Below are 22,500 nucleotides of genomic sequence, written 5' to 3' on the forward strand. Positions count from 1 at the left end.
GGGGACAGGAGCAGAGGACGAGACCACCGGGGACAGGAGCAGAGGACGAGACCACCGGGGACAGGAGCAGAGGAGGAGATCACCGGGGACAGGAGCAGAGGAGGAGAACACCGGGGGACAGGAGCAGAGGACGAGACCACCGGGGGACAGGAGCAGAGGACGAGACCACCGGGGGACAGGAGCAGAGGACGAGACCACCGGGGGACAGGAGCAGAGGACGAGACCACCGGGGGACAGGAGCAGAGAATGTCATTTAAAAAAATGTTTTTTATTCATTTTAAATTTTTATTGGGCCTGAAAATACAGAACTAGATCTTAAATTATAAAACTGGAAGGTTGTGACCCGACATTTGCCTCAGGACCGTGTGTGTGTGTGTTTCTGAGGACTCACAGCCTGGAGTGTGTTTCTAGCCAGCGTCAGCTTCTCCTCACAGTCCACGGCCGTGTTCTGGATCTTATTTGCTCTTTGAAGCAGTAGGTCGAGCCTGAAAACACACAAGGGGTTAACGCAACCTGTGTGTGTGTGCGTGTGTGTGTGTGCGTGTGTGTGTGTGTGTGTGTGTTCCTGCACCTCTCCACAGCCGGCCGGAGCGCCTTCTCCCTCTCCAGCATCTCCAGGATGAGCTTCCCCCACTCCTCCTCCAGGTCGTTGGGATGGAGGCCCTGAGGAAGTTTAATCCGACCAAACTCCATCCACACCTGGACACGGGAACAGGTCAGTAAATTTCCCATCATGCATCGACAGAATCAGTCCTGTTGATGGTTTTGGATGATATCCTGATGACAAACGATTCTGGGGAGGCAGTAATTTTAGTACTTTTGGACCCGACAGCTGCATTTGACACCATAGACCACAATATCCTGATTGGTCGAGTGGAGCACTGCCTGGGAATATCAGGCTTAGCACTCCAATGGATAAAATCTTACCTCTCAGGGGGAATTTTTGTGTAAGAATGGGGGGCTGTTCATCTGATACTGCTGATTTGCAGTGTGGAGTGCCTCAGGGGTCCGTCCTGGCCCCCCTCCTCTTTTCCCTATATCTGCTGCCACGGGGTGTTCTTCAACCAGAATAAAACTGAGACTATCCTGTTCGGCTCGAAAAACACACATGGATGTGCCCAAGGGATTGACTGTCCTTCATTAGCACCTTTGGAGAAGGCTGTGGTCACCAATCTGGGGGTGAAGTTGGATGTGGAGTGGACTGGACAGCCAGGTCAACGGAACAATCAGATCCTGCTGCATCATCCCCGCCTTCATTACCACCAGACTGGACTACTGTATCTCGCTTCATGCAGGCATCAAGCAGGCCTCCATAGCGAAACTACAGAAGGTCCAAAACGCGGCAGCCACATTACTGACTGGTACCAGGAGATCTGAACACATCACCCCCGTCTTGGCATCCCTACACTGGCTTCCAGTCTCTTTTAGAATTTCGTTTAAAGTTCTGGTGCTTGTTTTTAAATGTTTACATGAGTTGGCTCCACGTTATCCATCGGATCTGGTCCATCCTCAAGGAACCTTCGTTCAGCACAGCAGGGCTGCTGGTCGGTCCCAAACACAGACTGGAATCTCGGGGGGGGTCGTGCTTTCTCGGAGCTGGGGCCGAGGCTCTGGGATGAGCTACCTACAGGTGTCAAACAGGCACCACGCTCAGCAAGAGCCGTCTGAAAACACACTTTTATTCTTTGGCTTTCACTCAAGAGGAATCTCGTTAACGGATGGCTTTGCACTTTTTGCTCCCCACCTCGATTTTATCTACCTGTTTTTGTTGGTTTTTAAATGGTTTCATATGTTTTTATTTCTTTATGTTCATTTTTGTGTAAGAATGGTCCTTGGGCCATGTGACGGCGCTATATAAATAAAGTTTAGTAGTAGTAGTAGTAGTAGTAGTAGTAGTAGTAGTAGTACTAGGGACTCCGGTGCCCATCTGGCATCAGAACAAGACCTCGCGGTTCTGCACGAGGCCCAACAGCGTCTCCGCGCTCAGCCTCACCTCCAGCAGCTTGTAGAGATGCTCCAGGTGAGTCTTCTCCGTCTCCTTGGAGGGAATCTCCGTCTCTTTGAAATGAACGTACTCGTTGTAAAGTGACTGCGGGAGGAAAACGGGTCAAAGGTCAAACCCCAGAAGCCTTCGGATGTTTTAAAGCATCCATCTGCTCTAAATGCTCTCACTGGGATGATGTCATAACCATTATTAATATCAAGCACGTTCCATTTCAAAACACATTAAAATTCAAGCATTTTTAAGGATTTCAAGCACCTGCACCCGCCTGCGTGCACCAGAGAGTCACTCCTAATCGTCCTCATATAGCTTTTAGTTATTTTAACAATAAAATAAATTATTTTACAAACAAAGAAAACAAATTCCTCACTTTGAGTTCCACGGGGTTTTGGGGGAAGTTTTTGTCGGCCATGATGGCGGTCTGCTGGCGGCTCCACTGGAGCAAAGACAAGAACCTGGACTGGTACTCAGACCAGCGCTGGTCCACTTCCTGTAGAAGCACGACACAACCGCAGTGGTCAAAACAAGGAAAACGCTGCTAGAGAAAACTAAACGGCTCATTATCCCTGGAGAATTTAATAATGAACAGAAAAAAGGGAAATAAGATGATAATTATTCTAAAATCTAAAAATGAAAAACTACTGAAATGACAAAATGAAGGAAAAAGAGAAACCCTAAAGCAGAAATAATCTGGTGGAATTCATTGGAATGATGAGATTAAAACGAGTCGTACGTTTGCGGCGATTCCGTCTCCTCCTTCCGGGATTTTAGGAAAAGCGTCGTAGATGGAAGAGACGTAAGTGATGACCGACTTCTCGTCCGGCGACGGAACGTCGACGTCTGAGGAGGAGAGTCACAAACAGCTGATGTCCTCAAACCTCAGATTAAACTCAGACTGGAGTAAGTGATTAATATGAAAACAGCTGACTAGGTTAGGAACGAGTCAAAAGTTCGACTCGGCTTCGTCTTCAGATTAAATATCAGTTCAGTGTTTGATTAGAGGCGATTTTAAGGTTTATGGCTTAAAACCAAACTAACGGGGATTTAATCTCCGTAGTTCAGATTAGCCGACTCACCCTCAGCGTCCAGCAGTCGAGTCACACCCAACGACTCGGCGATCTCGAAGGCCTGCTCCAGGTTCTCGCGGTTGCTCTGCCGCGACACCGCCTCCATGTCGATCAGGTCGGGCCTGAAAAACAAACACGGATCAGGAGTGGCGCCGGGACGCATTTCTGACCTGTGTCCGGGACTCTGGCTCGACCTCTGACCTGTATCTGTGCAGCAGAGCGTTGAACATTCGCCCGTCGCTCCACGATGAGGTGAAGTTGGTGCAGCGGAAGCCGGGGTATCCTTCCGTCGCCTGCTGGCTCCATAACAGCAGCTTCTCTTTAGCCGTGAGGTCGGCCGACTCGCCGCAGACGTAGATCTCGGAGATCTGAGGGAAGAGGAACGTTTCCTCTGATCAGGAACCAGAACTTTAAGATCTCCTCCATCAGCCTCTCCTGTTTTTCCTTTTCTGTCATCCGTTCTGCTTCAGATGCAGATTAGTCTGCTCCTCGCCCCGTCTCGGGGCCGAGACCCAGAAGCTCATTTTCACATCATTAAGAACCAGAAACCAAACACGACGGTGATGCTCAGCTGAAGTCCGTCAGAGATAAAAGCCAGCATCAGCATCTCTGGGATTAATAAAGTTTTTTTTTAATTGAAGCGTCAGAGGAACGTCTGTCCTGTTCTGCTTTATTCAGCTTAAATGGAAGAACTCTGGTGTGGCAGGGTCGGGCGTTTTCAGGCGGCGGTTTGGCCGTGAGCAGGTTTCCTAGGAGAGCGTCTGAGGAGAAACCAAACCTCCACAGAAGCAGACAGCATCTGGATCCAACTTTCCTCGGAGATTTTCTCTTTAGGGTCGTTTGTTCGCATCGACAAAAGGCAGAGTGACGTTTGAGCGGCGACTGCCACGGCTCGCCTCCTCCTCCTCCTCCTCCTGCTGCTGCTGCTCTCGCTGAGAGTTATGAAGCTCTGGGGTTAGCCAGCAAACTGCAGCAAAAAGCCCAAAACTACAGGAGGAGGGCTGAAGGCCAACCAGAGGAGGAGGAGGACTCACTTCACAGTAAAATCCTGCAGAATTCCCGGTCAGTCACGTCTGAGAAGTTCAGCCAGTCACACATCTAGAACTATTCCTGCAGAGTTTCCATCTGCAGACTCTGATCTCCGCCTGAATACTAATGCAGCCGTCTGAGGAGGTGCCACCCTCCGCATCACCTCCTCCTGATGCTGCATCGAGTAAAAAACACCCGGACAGGAAACCCATCCACCAGGATTAGCCTTTAGGCCAGATTATTCTATCCTTATCTACAGTACAAGTCACTAAAGGTTTACAGGTGTTTCAATCAATCAATCAAACTTTATTTATAAAGCACTTAATCATGAATACATGCAACTCAAAGTGCTTAACACATTAAAAAGGTCCCACATTCCCTCGCATCCCCAGAATTTTAAAAACAGTCTGACAATAAAAACCCCTTCACAACACTCATCCTCCAGCACACACACACACACACACACACACACACACACACACACACACCAGATGAATTTGTTCAGTGGAAAGTGATGTCATCACTCTGGTTCCTTCTCCAGATGAAACCCCCAGAGCTGCACGAACATTCAGACATCGGTTCAATTTATAATAAAACAAGTTTCAGTCAGCAGGAGTTAAACACACACACACACACACACACACACACACACACACAGAGTAAAATAGGAAGACCGGAGCCGGTTAACGTCCTCCGTGAGGAACGAGACGCTGCAGCAAAAACAGCAAAAATAAAAACAAGGTGAGCCGTGAAAAAGCCTCCGAACATCAGAGACCGCCGAGTCGGAAAACGGGTTCCAAAAGGAAAATAATCATTCCAAACCACCTGGAGGGAAAGCTTTCAGACGAGTGAAGGTTAGGTTTTACTGCTGAGTCATGGAATGGTTTTATTCACTCTTTAATTAAAGCTAGGAACAACAGATCAGCTGATTTAACGTCTCAAATCTGTAAAATTATTTTCATCTGGAAACTTTTTCCTAAAAGATTAAAGAAATTAAAAGCTGCTGGATTGAAACCCAACTTGTGCTCGAGTTATTTTATTTGTGAACTTTAGTTTAAATCCATTTATTTCACTCTTTAGTCGGACTAGTTTAACATTTAACCCTTTCCTCACCACAGACCTGCCTTTAAAGCACTCTGCACGTTCACCAGACAAGGCCGATTTTAAACAGCGACCCCTAGTGGCTGGTTCCTGTTCAAGCTCCGCCCCCCTCCCCCTGTGCCTTCTGCTGGACCTGCTCTGATGGGTTAGGGTTAGACACCCACCTGTGGCAGGTGTTGCCGCGGCAGCAGAGGACTGTCCATGATGGAGTCCACTTTCTCCGAGGAGCTGGCGGTCAGCCCCCCCCAGTCCGTCTGACTCGGGGTGGTCCCCGCTGTCTCTGGAGAGGTTAAGGGAAGGTCGCTGGAGTATCCCGACTCCAGGGGAGGGGACCTACCTTCTGCTCCTGCTGACGACACCAACCTGAATCCCTCCACCAGCTGGTGGGTTCCACCCATGTCCTCCAACAGTTGGACTTTGGACATGTTCTCCATGGCAGGAGGTGGTCCAGGAGGCTCTTGGTGGATCTCCATGTCACCTCTCCACACAGGAGATCCATAATCACAGGGGTAGGCTGTCCGAACCACGCAGAGCTTCCCATCCACCTCTCGGATGTGGACCACACCTGTCCTCTCCCGCTCAGGTGGAGCCTCAGCCACCTGCTTGGTCCCATCTTCAGCTCCAGCTTCATCTCCTTCCACCTCGTCTCTTTTTTCCTTCCTCTGTCGGAGGATCCAGGGTTTCTCCAGGACCCCCTGGACCTTCTCCCTGACCCGGCAGACCCGTCCTCCACCCGGGGTGGTACTGCCAAGGACCGGCGCCGTGTTGACCGGAGTGGTGGTGGTGGTTTGGCTCGGGATGCTGGAGACATCGATGATGGCGCTGACCGAGTCTTCTTCTCCCGGGAGGCAGAAGACCCCCCTCCAGGCGGGGCTGGGTTTGGGGGTCCCCTCCAGTCTCCCGCTGCTCAGCAGCCCCCCGGCGCCGACCGACCCGGGGGACAGAGTGCTGCCGTGTGGGCGGGTTACCGCTACTCTGCTGCTTCCTGCAGCTGCAGCGTTGTCCTCCACATCTTCATCAGGACCGTGTCCTCGTCGTGGATCAGAGACGTCTTCTGCTCTCCTGCTCTTGTTGCCTTTGTGCCGGCGCCTGAAACGGAAACGTTTCTTTGGAGGAAGCGGCTGAGCTCCACCTTGTTCTCTGTCCCGGGAAGGCCGAACACAACCCATCGAGTTCCCCATGACTTCCAAACAGCACCGAGGTTTTTATCAAAGGCAGTGAAATCACACCAGGAGCGCGAGTAACGTCCCAGAAGAGACCATCCTGGGGAATCAGCTGACTCGGGCAGAGCGGCGGCCAGCCCAGACCTCTCAGGACCCAAGCGAGTCTGCAGGCAGCTGGAAGGACACGCTCGCTGACTTATGGCTGCACTGTTGACAGGTGAGCCGCTCCCTGGTGCATCAGGAGAGATGGAAGACCTTCAGCTGATCCCGAGTTGCGTGAGGAGGGAGAAACCAACAGAAAAGGTCTCGTGTCTCCTCGGGTTTCTAAATCAGCGGCACGTCGGATCAGAGCAAACGGTGGCGCTGAGATCTGGGATCGGTTCCAGGTAGATCCAGTATCTCTATCTGAGCTCATGAATTAGTGATGCCCCGAGGCATTACTGCAGCTCGGGTCTTCCCCCTCCAACAGCCGATATCAGCAGGAATCTGGTCCGTAAGGGTACTCCACGTTGGGCAGCGTGTCGAGGAGGAACGCCGCCCAGATCGGTGGCGTGTGGCACCACTCAGCCAACGCTGCAACAGATTGCCCGGAGATCCGGCCAAAACTCGGCCTGAGTCGCCGTTTCCCACCTCATCGTTCACAGGAGAGGGTTAAAATCCCAACATGGGAGCTCTGAGTCACATGACAGATTTACGCCAGCACACACACACACTCTCTCTCTAATGTCAGACTCCCAGAGGCTTAAAGTTGGATGGAAATCGGCTCCGGCACTCGGGCCCACGTTGCTGTGCCAGAAACTCAGCCGGTGTTCCTCTTCATCAGGTGGTGCAGTGCGACGACGCAACATCCGGAATCATCCACAGATGGAAGAAGATCAAAGCTAAAAGGAGATTCTGCTCCTGGTCCGGTTGTGTCTGATTAGGAAGCACCAGGATGTGGAGCCCATCAGCTGTTGGCTCGGTAAGGACTTCCAGTTCTAGTTACAGACCCATTTCCTGTGCAGATGTGCGGCGCTTCTGGAGCAGAGCCAAAGGGACTCGGTGTTCAGGAAAGTCCGGAGCATCACGGAGCAAAACGGCAAGAAACAAAAGGTGGAAAAAACCAGGAGGCGTCTCCGCTGAAGCCCTCAGACGAGCATGACTGGACTGATCCGACGGAGGCTGGCGGAGGCTGTTGGGCGGTCCCCCATCAGCTGTGAGAGCCCCCCCCCCCCTCCCTCTGCTGGACCGGAGCGGGTCCGTTTGTGGTGTGAGGCCTGCTGATCTGACAGCAGGCAGCCTGGATCCGCTGCTGCTCGGCTTTATCCGACGCTCGCAGACGCCGGCAGAGGAAAGCTTTTATCTCCCGGCTGCTGCAGCTCCTCTCCCCCCTCCCTCCCTCCTCAGTTCTGCTCCTCCACCAATCCGCTCCCTCTTCCCTCCCGTCTCTCTCCTCAGCTTCCTCTCCTCCCCGGCTGTGAGCGAGCAGCTCTCTGTGCCACAAACGCTCGCTTCAGCGAGGAATTCACAACTAATCCAACCAAACTGCCTCCGAGGAGCGGCGTTCCCTACGAGGAGGCTGCTGGTTTTCCTCCACTCGGCTCCAAAACTCCAGTTAAAGCAGGAAAAACGAGGAATAAGTGATGGAAGCTGCATGAGGAGGGCTGAACTGAGGGAAAACAGACGATTTAAAAATAAACAACCTTCCTCCAGGAAATCAGAACCGGCTCTAAATCCTGGGAGCAGAGTAACACACGGACTATGAAGATAATCTGCTAAATTACAGGATTTCACTCTGACCACTCAGATTAAATCAGATTGTCTCTCTTGTGTCATGAAAACACACAAATGTGAATATTCTGTTTGGTATTTTTGGTCTTCATTTAAGGAAATAAGGCTACAAACGAAGATTTCTAAATGAATAAAACTAATGTTGTTCTAATCTTTATAATCCAACGTAATGATGTTTAATTTTATATGTTCTGGACTCAAACTGAAGTCGATAAACGGTTAATAAACCAATTAAATCAGTAAAGAATTGAAGCATCAGACACAAGTTTCAGGATTTTTGTTGATATTTTAGACTTTAAACGGTTTAGCAGCTTTTTTCCAGGTGTTTGATAATAAAACACAAACCCGTGACTCCGACATGCAGCAGATTAAAGCCATCCTAACCCATAATCCCAGAGAAACACAAACAACACGAGAGGAATAATAATGAATGATAATAAAACTAAAGGTCTGGTCATCCAATCAGAAGCAGACAGAGCAGCAGGAGGCGGAGCCAAATGGGGAAGGTGGTACCTGATGCTGAAGCGAACGCTGCCCTCTAGTGGAGATTCAGGAGCTGCAGCAGCCTCTCGGTCATTTCTGATCCAGATGAGAGATTTTTGCTAGTTTCAGTCCAGGATGAGAAACGATGACTCACCTCAGCTGAGAGTCATGAGGCCTGAGAGCTGCTATATTTAGCTGAGTCACACATTTCCACAAGCTGGTGTCGGAAAGCTGCAGGAGTTTCTCCCGGTCGTCACAGGCAGGAGCTGGTGGAAGATTCCTCGTGTTGAGGATTCGTGTCACGGTGCAAAAGCTCATTTCTGTCCTTCTGGGTCCAAATGTGAACGCGAGAAGTTCCAGAACCGCTCGGACCCTCAGAGCAGATCCCGGCTCGCTCACCGGTGGGAAAACTCGTGGACAATTTGTGAACTTCTAGAATCCGGAATAACGAACTCCAGGTTCACCGGCAGGCTGAAGCTCGGATGTGAAACCAGCTTCTGAACTCTGTGACCTCTGACCTTCACCCCCTCGATCCCCCACCACCACGGTCCGTCCAGCAACACTTTCTTCTACCAACTCATTCTGTCAAGCGTTCCCACCCGTTTCCACGGTAACCTGCAGGCAGCGTAATCTGCCGGGCCGTTGCATCCCTGGGTTCTGGTGGAAGCTGCTGGAGGACGCGGGCGGATGTATCCGTGTCCTGCTCGGACTCAGGGAAACATCTTTTCTAACTTTTACTTTTGTTTCTAACTTTGATAGATTAGAGCCGAGTTTAAATAATCTCCTAAACTTAAATCCTGCTCTGATATCCATCCCAACTCCTCTTGTGACGACGTATCCATAACAAAGTATTTTATTAATAATCCTCGGAAGCTTCAGTCTGAAACACGACTAAAGGGTAAACCCGGCGGCGGCGGGATCATCTGGTGTGTTCTCCATCTGTGACCTGGAAACAGAGTCCTGCATCCGGGAGCAGCGGGAACGTTCTGGTGTGTGTTTGAGCATCCACAACACAAAGAGGCTCTGGAGTCAGCTGGGAGACAGAAGCCAGATTAGGAAACCAGAAATCTGAAGCAGGAAAAATCCTCTCAGACCGACTCTCCTCCTTTTAACTCACTAAACAAACAAAAGATTCCTGAACACTTCCAGAACTGTGCCCGAGATCGGGAATGCTCCTGCTGTAGGACACGGTCCTAATCTGGGATGGGACACATCCAAACTCTAATCCCAACATCAGAAACCTTTAGTCAGCACTTTGTCGCTTTAATCCAGTAATAATCCAGGCTCAATCATCAGCAGATCAGAGATTATCTAATCAATCTCACTTCCAAACTCCTTTATTTACGTTTTCCTTCCAGGATGCCAGATTATCGTCATCTGCTAACGCGGCAGCGAGCTTCTCCTGGTCTTTACTCGGAAAATAAAACATATCAGTTGAACAGAAATAAATAATTTCACCGATAAAAATAAAAATAAACTAAAGTCTAAACAAACTTTTTGCAGGATTAAACTAAATCTGGCTGCTGGGAAGGAAAACAGAAGCTAAAAGCTGCATCCCGACAGCAGAGCACCTAACCACCTCCAGGAGGCACACCGAGCGAGCCGGAGGCCACGTGTGAGGGTTTCAGACCTGGAAGTGGAGGATGATGGTCCAGATGAGTCCTAGCGTCAGTTTGGGGTTCCCGTCAGTGATGTCATCGTTCCTGATGTTTACGAGTTTCACCTGAAAATAAAAAACACCAAATGAGCCCAGATTTCTCCCGTCTGCGGAGCTCGTCAGGAGATTAGATCTGTGAATGTTTTCAGTCGAGGTCCTCGGCTGATTGGGGGAATCTGCAGAGACTTAAAAAGCGCCTGACAGTCCAGACGCAGGGCAGAGCCGGGAGCACCTGAGAAACCAGCGGTTAAATGATGCTTTAGTATTTTCAGCCGGATCGCAGGATTTGGTTTTTAACCGTTTTACAGACGAAATGCTGACTTCTCCTAATCGGATCCCAGAAACACGTCAGACCAACGGTTTTCTGGACTCACTCGTGTCTGCAGAAGCATGAGGAACGTCTGATGGATACCTGTCTCTGCTTGAGGAAGTCCAGGGCGATCTGGACGTTCTGCAGCCGATGAAACCTCATCCGACCTTTTTCTCTGGGCTGCAACAAAGGAGAAGACGAAGGAAACGGGTTTTAGTCGCACGGAGAACTAAACACCCCCTCGCTGTCGTCAGCTGCTAAAACATGCACCGCTGGAGCAAAGTGCTGCACAAGAACTAAAACAAGACTTTTTATTGATTAATCAGCAGATTTTACCCAAAAATGTTTAAATGTGAAAAAGTTTAAAGGAGGAAAAATGAAACAAATCACACAGATTAGCTTCAGAGAAGAGATTAGGATGCAGAAGTGAGTTAAACACTCAGGATCAGTCGTCACACAGGAGGAATCCGTCAGCGAGCCGGGAAAACCCCGAAGACTAATCCCACTTATCTAATCTGTGAATTCAGACGAACAGCAAAGAAAAGAGCGGCAGCATGACGGGTCAATCAGGAGCTGCTGCTAAGTGCTGAGTCATGCTAGCCAAAACCATGAATCGGTATCAACCCTGCCTCCAGCACGTCCGCTGGTTCTGATCCGGTTTGTTTTCTTGTGACAGATTCATGCAACACAGCAGGCCGTTGAGTGGAAACATCACAAACCCTTTTGGAAATCTAATTTAAGAATAAATTAAAGATTAAAAATCTAATCTGAGGGATGATGTTTCCACCAACAGGAGAGTTGGACCCACTCAGCCCGGTTCTGCTGGGTCAGTGGAACAGCACACTCATGCGGCTTCACAGCTCCCCCTGCAGGCAGGAGGGTGAAACTGAAAGGGTCAGAGGTCAAACGTACTCCCTGAGCTCCTTCCTCCTCCTCCTCATCCTCCTCCCCTCCCAGAGCGATGAGGGGCGGGGCCCGAGAGGCATACGTCCTTTTCAGACTGGGGTTGCTCTTCTGTTGCTATGGTAACGCAAGGATGGAAATGGTTGGAAATGAGGACAACAGAAGGAAACGAGAAATATAAAATATAAACAAATGAAACAAAGATGAAAAGAAAAACAACAGAAGAGGATTTTTTTCTTTTTCACCAAAATAAAACGGTTTCAAACCCGTTCGGGTTCTGAAGGTTCTGAAGGCCCTCCTGCTCCTTACAGAACCACTACGTGCATTCCATCAACACCCACCCAAGCAAGAGCCCACAACGTCTACACCAGGACAAATAAAAACAGACGATAAAGGCAAAAAATTGTGATTAAATAAACCAAAACAGGTTCAAATTCAACTAGAACACCTAAAAGTATGGCTAACTCGCGTGCTGAGGGAACGCTACACTATAAAAGTGAGCCTTCATCCGACTCTTAGGAACAGCCAGTGAGGGGGCTTGTCTGACCTCCAGTGGAAGGTCAACCCACAGCTTTGGGCCAGAACTGAGAAAGCCCCGCCTCCTCTTGTTGAGTCCTGCTGCGTTCACCATGAAGCACGTGATGGGATGCATCGAGCGAGTAACTCCGAGAGACAGCTAGCAGCACAACCCTGCAGAGACTTAAAAACCAAAACAAGCCGGAAGCCAATGCAGACGAGCCAGGACAGGCGTGGTGTGTTCCCGCTTTCTGGTGCCGGTCAGGAAGCTAGCCGCAGCCGAGCGAGGTACAGTCGTCTAAAGGAGAAGCAAGAAAAGCACGGACTACAGTCTCCAAGTGAGCCAGTGGCTTGCTTCTGGCTAGGAAGTGGATGAAAAAAGCAACAGCTCCATTACCACGAGTCTCCAGCTTTAGTGACACGTCCACCTTCACGCCCAGATCAGTGACTAGCTCCTTCTTAAAGGGAGCCAACGAAGAGAGGTCGCCTGCCTGCTTTGAGGCATAAATGGCATTCGGACTAAAACAAGGATCTCTGTTTTGCCCTCAGTAAGCCACCCATGCTCTAACCTCCTCCAGACAGTCCAGGAGGGCTTAACCAAGCCTGCAGAACGCCGTCTCAAGGGGAAATAGATTCAGCCATCATCAGCATACAGATGAAGTGACTTTGTGCTTCCGAAGAATCAAACCAAGGGGCAGCAGTTAGAGAGAGAGAAAACAGCAAAGGACCCAGAACAGACCCCTGAGGTACCCCCCAGGAGAGGCTGGCACTGGAGGAAGAGAAGTCACCCAGCTTCACACAGAAGCTTCTCCCTGAGATGGGACCTGACCCACTCCAGGGCACGTCCAAGACCTCCACACCCTGTTCGAGCCGAGATAGCAAGATGTTAAAAATCCCCAAAGACTAATCCCACTTATCTAATCTGTGAATTCAGCTGAGAGGTCTAACAGCAGCAGAGTCGCATCATTTACAACCTTTAAAAGAGCACATTCAGATTATTTCACTTCCCTGTCAAATTAAAGACAGTCTAATCCCAACATCAGAACTAGTCAGTCACTGACACTAGTCAGTGACTTGATGCAACCTGCTGGGTTCCTTATATAGGAAACATCATTTCTGATTGGCTTAATGAACTGACCTGGATTGGAATGTTTATTATGTGAAGTGCCTTGAGACGACTCTTGTCGTGGTTTGGCGCTTTATAAATAAACTTGAATTGAAATTGAAAGAAAGCATTCAAGTGTTCCAGCTTTTCACCTACAAAATAAAAGCCTGGCTGCCAAATACTGGTGGAGAAAACCAGTAAAACACGTTTAACTGGATCAGAACCACCGTTGTTCTGGAAGCTGAAAAGTTCTAAAGCTCCATTATAAATCATTTAAGAAGTCCTCCTATCTGGTTCTGGTTCTGGCCGGTGTCCTGACTCAGCGTTCTTTATGCATGAACCCGAACAGGCCCGAGTCAGCAGTCAGGTTCTGTTCGTCCACCTGACTTGAGCTGAAGCGACGGTGCAGCCCGTCTGTCAGTCTGCATCACGTCTGAGGCTCATCAGGTCGGACCGAAGGCGTCACCGTGCCGAGCTTGACTCAGCGGGTCAGAACCAACCCAACCCAGAAGAAGGAACGTTTACGTACCAACGTGACTCCGGACAGGACCTCCAGCAGGGAAATCAGGTTGTGTCCATCCCTCAGGTCCTCATACAGGTCTGTGATGTGCTTCCTCACCTGGGTGACAGGCGGGGGGAGAAAGGTTAATCCTGTGCTCTGACACATTCCTCTGTTCACACCCGCACGGCAGGCGGAGGCGGTTGCCATGACAACAGCAGAGACTCAGCACCAGTTTTGTTTCAGTTTATTATTTACTTTTATTTTCGTTTATTATTTTCTTTATTTAAACAGTCGCTGATCGGTTTTCAGCTTACATTAGCTTCTTCTGCATTCCTCAACAAGCGACATTAATGTAAACATTAGTTTATAAAAGATCAGCCTTCTGAAAAGCTACTGCTTCATCTGACCAGCAGGGGGCGACACGGGTAATGATGACGTCATGAAGATGCTCCTGATCATCACCTGCTGTTTCAGAAAGGTTAAAAGGTGATTTCTGAGACCGTCAGATGTTGTGAAACAGGAAGTGGTCCAGCTGACAGGAAATGTGGATTGTGACTGATCTGCAGTCAGCCTAGGGTTAACCCCAGCCCTGCACAGCCAGCACCTACTGCTGGTTAAAGACCAGAAATAAGAAAACAAAACATTCTGTTTGTGTTTGTTTCCCTTTTGTTGTTCAGACATGAAACGCTGGGAAATACAAACATGTAAACTTGCAGCAAAGCTGAGAAATAAAGAGTTAAAACCATTTTGGACTTCCTTAATCCTTACGTAGGATCGACAGTCCGGACGGCTGAAGACCCTTTTACTTAAAGCTGCTTTCACATAAATCTTTAATTTTCTATTTTTAACTCAGATTTGTTCTCTTCTTTCTTTTGTTTTATGGCCTTTTATGACTTCATGCTTTGTTTTGTTTAGATCTATGTGAAGAACTTTGTGATTTTTGGTCTGATGAGCGCTACACAAACAAAAGTTACGTCATCTCGCAGCAAAGCTGAGGATTTAGCCTTTCTGTTTGGATAATAAATGACTGAATGTAACTAAAGATATTACTATGAAATACTTAACATTTATGTGTTTAATAAAGACGTAAAAACTTGCTGATAGAACTGAATCATCCAACTTAAAATGAGTTTTAAATATTTCTCTATTTCTGTAATTTATAGTATCTTGGTTTTCCATATTTACACAACTCTGTGAATCGTTGGTTGACCCAGTTCTGTTTTATGCCGCGGGAGTTTGGGGTTCCAGAGAAACATTTGAATGTAATTGGGCTCAACAGCGAGCGTTAGGATGCTTTCTGGGTGTGCAGCAACGTTAGCTGTGGAGGGGGACGCAGGACGGAGTTGTGAAATGGTGCGTTTATGGAACCGCCTCGTTAGTCTTCCGGAGGAAAGTCTAACCAAGAAAATATTTAACTGGGATAAAACAAAATTTCACCCATGGTTTAGAGATATTTCAGTTATTTTAGTAAATTTAGACGTGGGCATAATTCTTCAAAATAACTTAAAATGTAACATTACTCGTGTCAGACAGGAGTTGGATGTAAAATACAGGGAACAATGGAAGAAGGATATTTGGAATAAACCAAAACTTAGAAATTATGTATAATTTAAAAGGGATTATAATACAGAATTTTATCTCAAATGTATGTTAACAAGAAGACAAAGAAGAACGGGCAGTGGAAGTGGGACGATTTAAAGGAATACTTTGGGATTCTCGTCTATGCGAGGTTTGTGATTCCAACATGGTTGAGAATGAATTCCATTTTATCTTTCATGGTTCCTTGTATTGTGATTTGAGAGAGCCCTTATTTGATTTTATCCAGTCAAAAAATCCAGATTTATTTTGGAAGCAGGAAGCTGAAATTATGTGTTGGTTGTTTGAAAATAAGATTTTTGTTTTAGCTAAATTTGTGGAAAAGGCTTGGTACAGACGCCGAAGTATTCTATACCCATATGAGAAATACGCGGTCATAGTTGTGTTTGTTTAGCAGTGTTGTGTACTACTCTGTATCACACAGTCATGTTGTGATTTATTAGATGCTGTAGGGTCTAATAAGCCCGTGTGGGCTGGGCACCTTTATGGTGTATGACACTTGAATAAATTAAATCAATCAATTAAAATATGGTACATTCTTTATAATTCTGTTGTTTAAATGATCTTATTCTTATTTTTGTGTGTTTTATCATGTTTTGTGAGGTGACCATGGGGTTTGAAAGGCGCCTATAAATTAAATGCATTATTCTTATTATTTTATTTGGGTCCTGCAGGTGGAAGCACCACCTAGTGGCCAGATGTGGTATTACATGTGGTATTACACAGTAATAACGTTTAGACCCCAGCTATCCTGACTGATGCTTTTGTGTTAAATATCTGCTGAAGTCTGAAAAATCAACTCATCACTTTTAGTTTTTCCATCCAAAGGAAATAAACAAGGATCCTAATGAAGTCATTGAGTTGATTTCAGCTTCCTGTCTACAGCCAGGCAGCTTCCTCAGGCGTGCCCTCGGCTGCTCCCGCTCGCCTCTCTGACCCAGATGGTCTGGTTCTGCCAGCTGATACCGGCTCCCATTTTCAGCCCGGCAGCTCTGGCGACCGTTGCTCCAGAGTTATGGGGGCAGACGGACGCGCCCTCGCTGAATCATGTGACAAGAATACCCAGCATTCCTGAGCGAGGTGAAATAACCGTGCTGAAGGTGACGCCGACGTGTGAACGGATCCGACAGGATGTGGAGAAACGGCTGTTTCACTTTTAGTTTACAAACTGTTCATTTCCTGTCGAACTGAGACGCTATTTTAGTGTTTCTGGAGGCTAGATGGAAGTTTGATTTATTATTCTGACTTTTCACCTTCATCAGGACGCCATTTATTCATATTTCACCAACAACATGTGATTCAAAGAGCAGAAATCTGTTAACTTTATCACATTTTCACCAAACAGACATTTTAAACTCTCACTGAAGGTCGCAGACTCAGCTTAACGCAGCTTATATGACAGAATATTCCTGCTTTAACCTTCACAGCAGCAGGTTTTACATGTCTGAGCATACATGTGGTTGTGTGTCCTCCAGCTGAAGGACGCCGCGACGACAACACGACCAGAACCTGGTCTCACGTTTAAATGTTAATACTTGAAATGAAGGGACTGACCAGACCGGAGCGGTTCAGAAATACGACCCGACTCCTGCTGCAGAACCACTTCGTGTTACTAATTATACAGAAATGAATGATCCTGCTGCAGCAGTGACGTCACGCTAAAGCGAGCCGGTACCAGAACCTCTGGCTAACTGAAGTCGGTGCTTTTATTGGATCAGCCGGACAGACAGTGGAGGTTTAATGAGCCGAGACCTCGGAGCTACTTTAACTCCGATCATCCGAACGGACCCAAGCAGCCAAGCTTCTAGAGCTACCAGAACCACTGCAGGTTCTAAATCCGGACCGGCGCTGCCTCTTAATCAACCCAGAACCAAAGCAGAACTTTTGTTGTTATTTACAGACCAGCAGCAGGAATTCAAGCTGCTCTTCTGCTCCTGTTGGATTAAAATCTGAAGCTGAAAACTTTTAATTTCATGAAAATAAACGAGGGATGCACCGATGGATCGGCATTTGATCGTAATCGGCCGATAGCGCCCCTATCGGTTTTGATCGGAGTTTTCAAAATAGATCAAAGCAGACCGATCAGGTAGGGTTGTCACGGTAACCGGTGTAGCGGTAAACCCCGGTAAAAAAAAAATTGACAATAATAAAAACCGTCTTGTTTTAAAAACTATATTATCTCTGTGGGTTACCGTGGCTGCGGTGTAGGCGCGGTGACCCTTACCAGCCACCGTATCATCTGCTGAAGTTGCCGGCAGCTCATGCGCACTTTGTTGTTTACAACCAAAACGTTCTTGAAGCTAAAGCTGAAATAACGGCCAAAGGAGGAGACGGCAGCACTTGGGACATTTATTATCCCTCAAAGAAGACAAAGTGGGAAGTACGGGCATCTTTTGGATATTTGAAGAATGCCGAGGGACAGCTGATAGAAGACGGCTATCCTGTTTGCAGCACGTGCAGAAAAAGTGTCTGTGAAAGGCAGCAACGCTTCAAATCTCATGACACATCTGCGTGACCATCACCCACAACTCTACAGTCAACGCAAGGCAAGCTAACGTTAGCGTTTTAGCTAAAATGTGTGATCCGAGGATTTGGGTTGAGGGAGAATGCAACGAGTCGCTATATAAAGCAGCCGCAGCGCCGCTACCTGCATATAAACCGTGTCGCGGACACCGCCATGTTGAAATGACGCTATGCATTACGGGGCTCCCAGGGGCAGATAAGAGTTGGTCTCTCTCCGAGAATAATTATGAATTTAACAACGATTACTGCCTGATGACATTTTCCCACATCTGCAAAGCTCACTGGAAGAACACAAACCGAGGATGACATTTTCCTGATATAGGGTTTATTACTCAAGTAAGGGTAAAAAAGTATCTGATTAGAAGGCTACTTGAGTACTGAGTATCATCTGATCTAATATTTTTAAAATGATGACATCAAACAGACAAAAAATAAGAAGTTATGGGCAAATATTGGTATTTTAAAGACTAAAGGGAAAAATGTAAACAAATAAACAACATAATTACAAAATAACACATTTTAGGCAAAATTTAGACACAAACTGAGGACAATATTTCCTGATATACAGGGTTTATTTAATTGTGTGAAAATGTAGCATGTTTAAAAAAATACCGTGACAATACCAAAAACCGTGATAATTTTGGTCACAATAACCGTGAGGTGAAATTTTCACACCGTGACGACCCTAATACAGACCATTTTAGATTAGGTTACATTTCCTTTATTCCCAGATTATGTAGTTTGTACCACTCATTAGAATGTCTTAGAACATTTCTGGCCAATCCACGTGATCGGTATCGGTGATCAGCATTCTTTGATATCGGTATCGGTGATCGGCAGCAAAAGGCCTGATCGGTGCATCCCTAAAATAAACAAACTGTGTGAAATAAAAAAGTTCTACAGCTTTGAACCCATTTTAGTCCAGATTAAACCCACATTTCCAGCCAGACCCGGTTAAACGTTTGGATCGTAAATCCTTCTATTCCTCACCTGGAACCTATTAACCCAGATTATTTAATCTCAGGAGTCGCTGCTGAACCCTGACCCGCTAACTTCACACCCCAGCAGCCTCCAAAGGCTTGTGCAACAGCCGCAATGCATGATGGGAGCATCATCACTTCCACAGTTCCCAGAGGAACAAGAGACATCAGGAATCACGAACACGGAACTAATCAGATGCTGGATTCCTGAAGGCGGGATGATAATCCCTAAAGTGGACCTCCAACCACTGGGACCAGCGTCTGGGTGAGGGTTAACAGCTCACCTGAGACGATTAGGGCAGAACGACCAGGGCTCGCTACGATAACACCCCCCCCAAGGCACTTTACCACATGACCACTCATTCACCCATCATCGGACGGTGATGAGCTACATTGTAGCCACAGCTGCCCTGGAGCCCACTGACAGGTTGATGGCATCAGCGTTGTGCTTCAGGTGGATTCATCCTAAAAATTCATGGTTTCATCCAGAAATGGAAGACTCAGACAAGCCGAGTGGAGCCAAACGCACCTTAATGAGATGTTTGTTGACCCACTTTGTGAAGGTTTTCTTCTGCACTCGGTCCCGCTCATCTGAGGAGAAACAAGGACAAACAAGATGGAGGTTAATGATGGGATTTCATCCAGGAAGTTCTAAAAAAGTCTCCCATTTTAGGAGATTATCTGGATTATTCAGAGCAAGCATCGGTAAAACCAACCGGGTGTAAACAGGTAAACGTATAAATGAACGTAAAGGATGAGGTGAAGAAAAGTGACTCATCAGGATGAAAAAACAGCCCAACAGCAGAAAATTAAACAAGAAACTGTTCAAACAATCCATCAGGAGAGGAATTTTATCAGGTCGCTCCGGTCGGAGTTAACACACACAGACCCTCCCGAGCTAAGCGTGTTTATCTGCTGATAATTCCTCAGGAATGCTGAACTTTTGTGCTTTAGAAAACCTCCAGAACAGATTTAATCCAAGCCGGATTCCTGAGAAAACCACAAACACAGAATAAATAAATAAAAACAGGAAAACCACAGAAGAAGACCAAACGACAGAGGGCCTGGTAGGAGCTTCTGGGTGTGCTTCCTGCTGCTGTTAGCGTGCGGAGTGATGCGTGAACTGGACAGGTAACGGGTAACCGTGAACTTTGACCCGGCATTACCTCCGAGAGGCCGTGGCTCTGGTTTAGGAAGATCAAAGCAGCCTTTACGGGTGGGAATAACCAAACAGGAAGAGGGAATACCTGTGATAGACGTGAGCCTCCCTGGTTCTGCGGCCAGGAGTCACACATCAGAGCTTTCATTCCCAGATTCATCCTTTTTTGGAGGCTCAGAATTCCCGTCACTGGTTTCGTTAGTAACAGCTTAATCCAAACCTTCTGATCTGACGTTATTCCCACCTCGCTGAAGTTTCACTGTTTTATGTTCAGCTCAGGTCTCCGTCTCTAACGGAGGTGCGATCTCCACCCAGACGAGCTCCAGGCCAGGAGGCCCGGGAACTCGGGGAACAGCACAGGTCGTCTGGCTGGAGGAATATTAAAACGTGCTTTTACTCGTGTTTAATGAGCTTCCAGTGGACCAAAAGAAAGTAAAAAATAATATTAAAACTAAAATAATACGAGGGTTCGGACCCATTTTCAGCAGAAATCGCTGCTGAAAGTCATCAAATGTAAAAATAAACCGACGAGCCCGAGGAAAACCTCAGGAGGCTCAAACTACCGATCAGTGTTTTCTGAGATGAACTTCCCTCCAATCAGCTGAGCTAATCTATGTCCAGCCAATCAGAGAGCAGCTTCACACAGATACCGCCCATCGGTTACCGTGGTGACACAAGTATGACTTTCTCCATGAAACATCTGATCGCTCAGTCTTTCCTTAGTACACACACACACACACACACACACACACACACACACACGCGCACACACACACACACGCGCACACACACACACACACACACACACACACACACACACACACACACACACACACACACACACACACACACACACACACACACACACACACACACACACACACACACACACACACACACACACACACACACACACACACACACACACACACACACACACACACACACACACACACACACACACACACACACACATTTCAACATCCTCTTGCTAAATTATCTCAGTGCAGCACGCCCCGGACCCAGAACCCGCCGGAGCAGCTGAGCCAGTTCAGCAGGAGGGAACGGAACGCATTCACATGCTTATCATAGCGATACGACTCCGATGACATCACTCAGGTGTTCGGGGTTGTACCTCAGGTGTGTGTGTGTGTGTGTGTGTTCTAGTTTTTTCTGAGGAGACGTATGAGTGACAGCTACGGAACGGCACTCATTCATTCACACAGGACATCATTGTTAGCATGAACACACCCCCTCCACGCTGTCGAAGCACAACAACACACACACACACACACACGCAGCTGCTGAAACGCTGCTCCACAGGAACACACTGACCTGTGCAGCACATGAGTGAGTACAGGTGAGCGTTCAGGTGGCTCTCATGCCGGTAATCGGGCCACATGGTCCGGTTCCCTGCTCCTCCACTCAGGTTCTACCTTGCAGCATAATCCACAGCACAAGTCAGATAATTATAGCAGCAAGGCGTCACGGCAACCAGCCGCCTCAACAAACTACAGCTTTGAGCCGGCACAGGAAAGTCCAGCGGGCCCTCTGGTTCTGGTTAATCTGTGAGTGGGACAGCTGTCCCCTCCGTCCTCAGATCCCAGGCTGCCATGTCGATTCTCCGGCCTCCTCCCGTCAGGATTTCTGTCCCTTCACTCTCCAGCAGCAGTTGCTGTCCCACGTGTGCCAAGCAGCAGCAGAGGCTCCTCCCCCTCCCTGGCACCTCCCCCCCAGCAGCTCTACTTCCCTGTTCCACTTGCTCTCCTCGGGCGTGCTGAGCTGATTTCCCCCGAGAGACACCAACCGTCTTACTTGTTGTCCAGAAGAGACGATGCGAGTCCTCTAAATCCCAGTTTTCCTGTTTGAGCCAGAGAGCCCACCAGATGATGTAATCCTACTCAGCTCTCTGTGATCGCATCACAAACACACACCCTCCTCCCACTCCAGTCCAGCTGACACAAACCAGATCCTGATAGCTCTGTTTCCTTCGTTTCCAGGCTTCCCCGCTGCTGCTTTTCCTTTCGAAGCACGTTTGTTTTCAGATATTCCCAGCTCGGAGTCGTTCCAAAGCCTAGAGGATGGAATCCGGTCTGGAGACGGACTTTAGTCCCACCAACAGAGGCTGGCAGGACGTGGTGACAGCTAATTTAATCAGGAGAGATAAACAGGCCGTGGGCAGCGGCGTTCATCCCATTAGGGTGTGTGCGTGTGTGTGTGTGTGTGTGTGTGTGTGTGTGTGTGTGTGTGTGTGTGTGTGTGTGTGTGTGTGTGTGGTCATTAGGATGTCATGTTTCAGGATTACATCCAGATTTATAACTGGAATCACTCCTCAGATGGGGACTGGGGCGGTGCAACAACACAGAAGAGGTGGGATTTATTTAGCAAGGTCTAGCCCAGGTAAACAACACCTGACCAGGTCACAATAAGCTCCTCCCCCTTCCACACTAAAAATACCAGTCAGAGCTTACGCCTCTAATCCCTCCCGGAACTCATTTTCCCGCACTCTGTCTCCCGATTAGATTAAAGTGGGAGGGACTTTTCCTCGGATGCTGAAGGAAGGAAACACTTTCCCTTTCATGTATCGGTTTTCCCACTTCGATCCGTTTCCAACTGATAAAACGGAACCTGAGA

At 47.9% G+C, this 22,500-nt stretch overlaps 1 protein-coding gene across 26 annotated transcripts in view; it reads right to left on the bottom strand.

Moving 5' to 3' along the window:
* The window catches only part of macf1a (microtubule actin crosslinking factor 1a), a 172,815-nt gene that overhangs the window by 82,329 nt on the left and 67,986 nt on the right, over positions 1-22,500 (bottom strand). For 11 of the 26 annotated variants that reach the window (XM_054745404.2, XM_054745422.2, XM_015974117.3 and 8 more), the window contains exons 1-8: positions 5,364-6,579; positions 3,271-3,437; positions 3,079-3,191; positions 2,736-2,842; positions 2,373-2,492; positions 1,994-2,089; positions 572-699; positions 392-485 (exon numbers count right to left, since the gene is read on the bottom strand). In XM_054745404.2, coding sequence (XP_054601379.1) covers positions 392-485; positions 572-699; positions 1,994-2,089; positions 2,373-2,492; positions 2,736-2,842; positions 3,079-3,191; positions 3,271-3,437; positions 5,364-6,380 — 1,842 coding nt within the window. In that variant the 5' untranslated portion in view covers positions 6,381-6,579. Of the gene's footprint in view, positions 1-391; positions 486-571; positions 700-1,993; positions 2,090-2,372; positions 2,493-2,735; positions 2,843-3,078; positions 3,192-3,270; positions 3,438-5,363; positions 6,580-10,245; positions 10,339-10,684; positions 10,763-11,494; positions 11,603-13,635; positions 13,726-19,236; positions 19,299-21,201; positions 21,492-22,500 lie in introns of those variants that run through there. The other 15 variants (XM_054745424.2, XM_015974124.3, XM_070547282.1 and 12 more) reach the window with 4 other exon arrangements.

This window comes from Nothobranchius furzeri, chromosome 19 (assembly GCF_043380555.1).
Source record: "Nothobranchius furzeri strain GRZ-AD chromosome 19, NfurGRZ-RIMD1, whole genome shotgun sequence".
In the NCBI taxonomy this organism is placed as follows: Eukaryota; Metazoa; Chordata; class Actinopteri; order Cyprinodontiformes; family Nothobranchiidae; genus Nothobranchius; species Nothobranchius furzeri.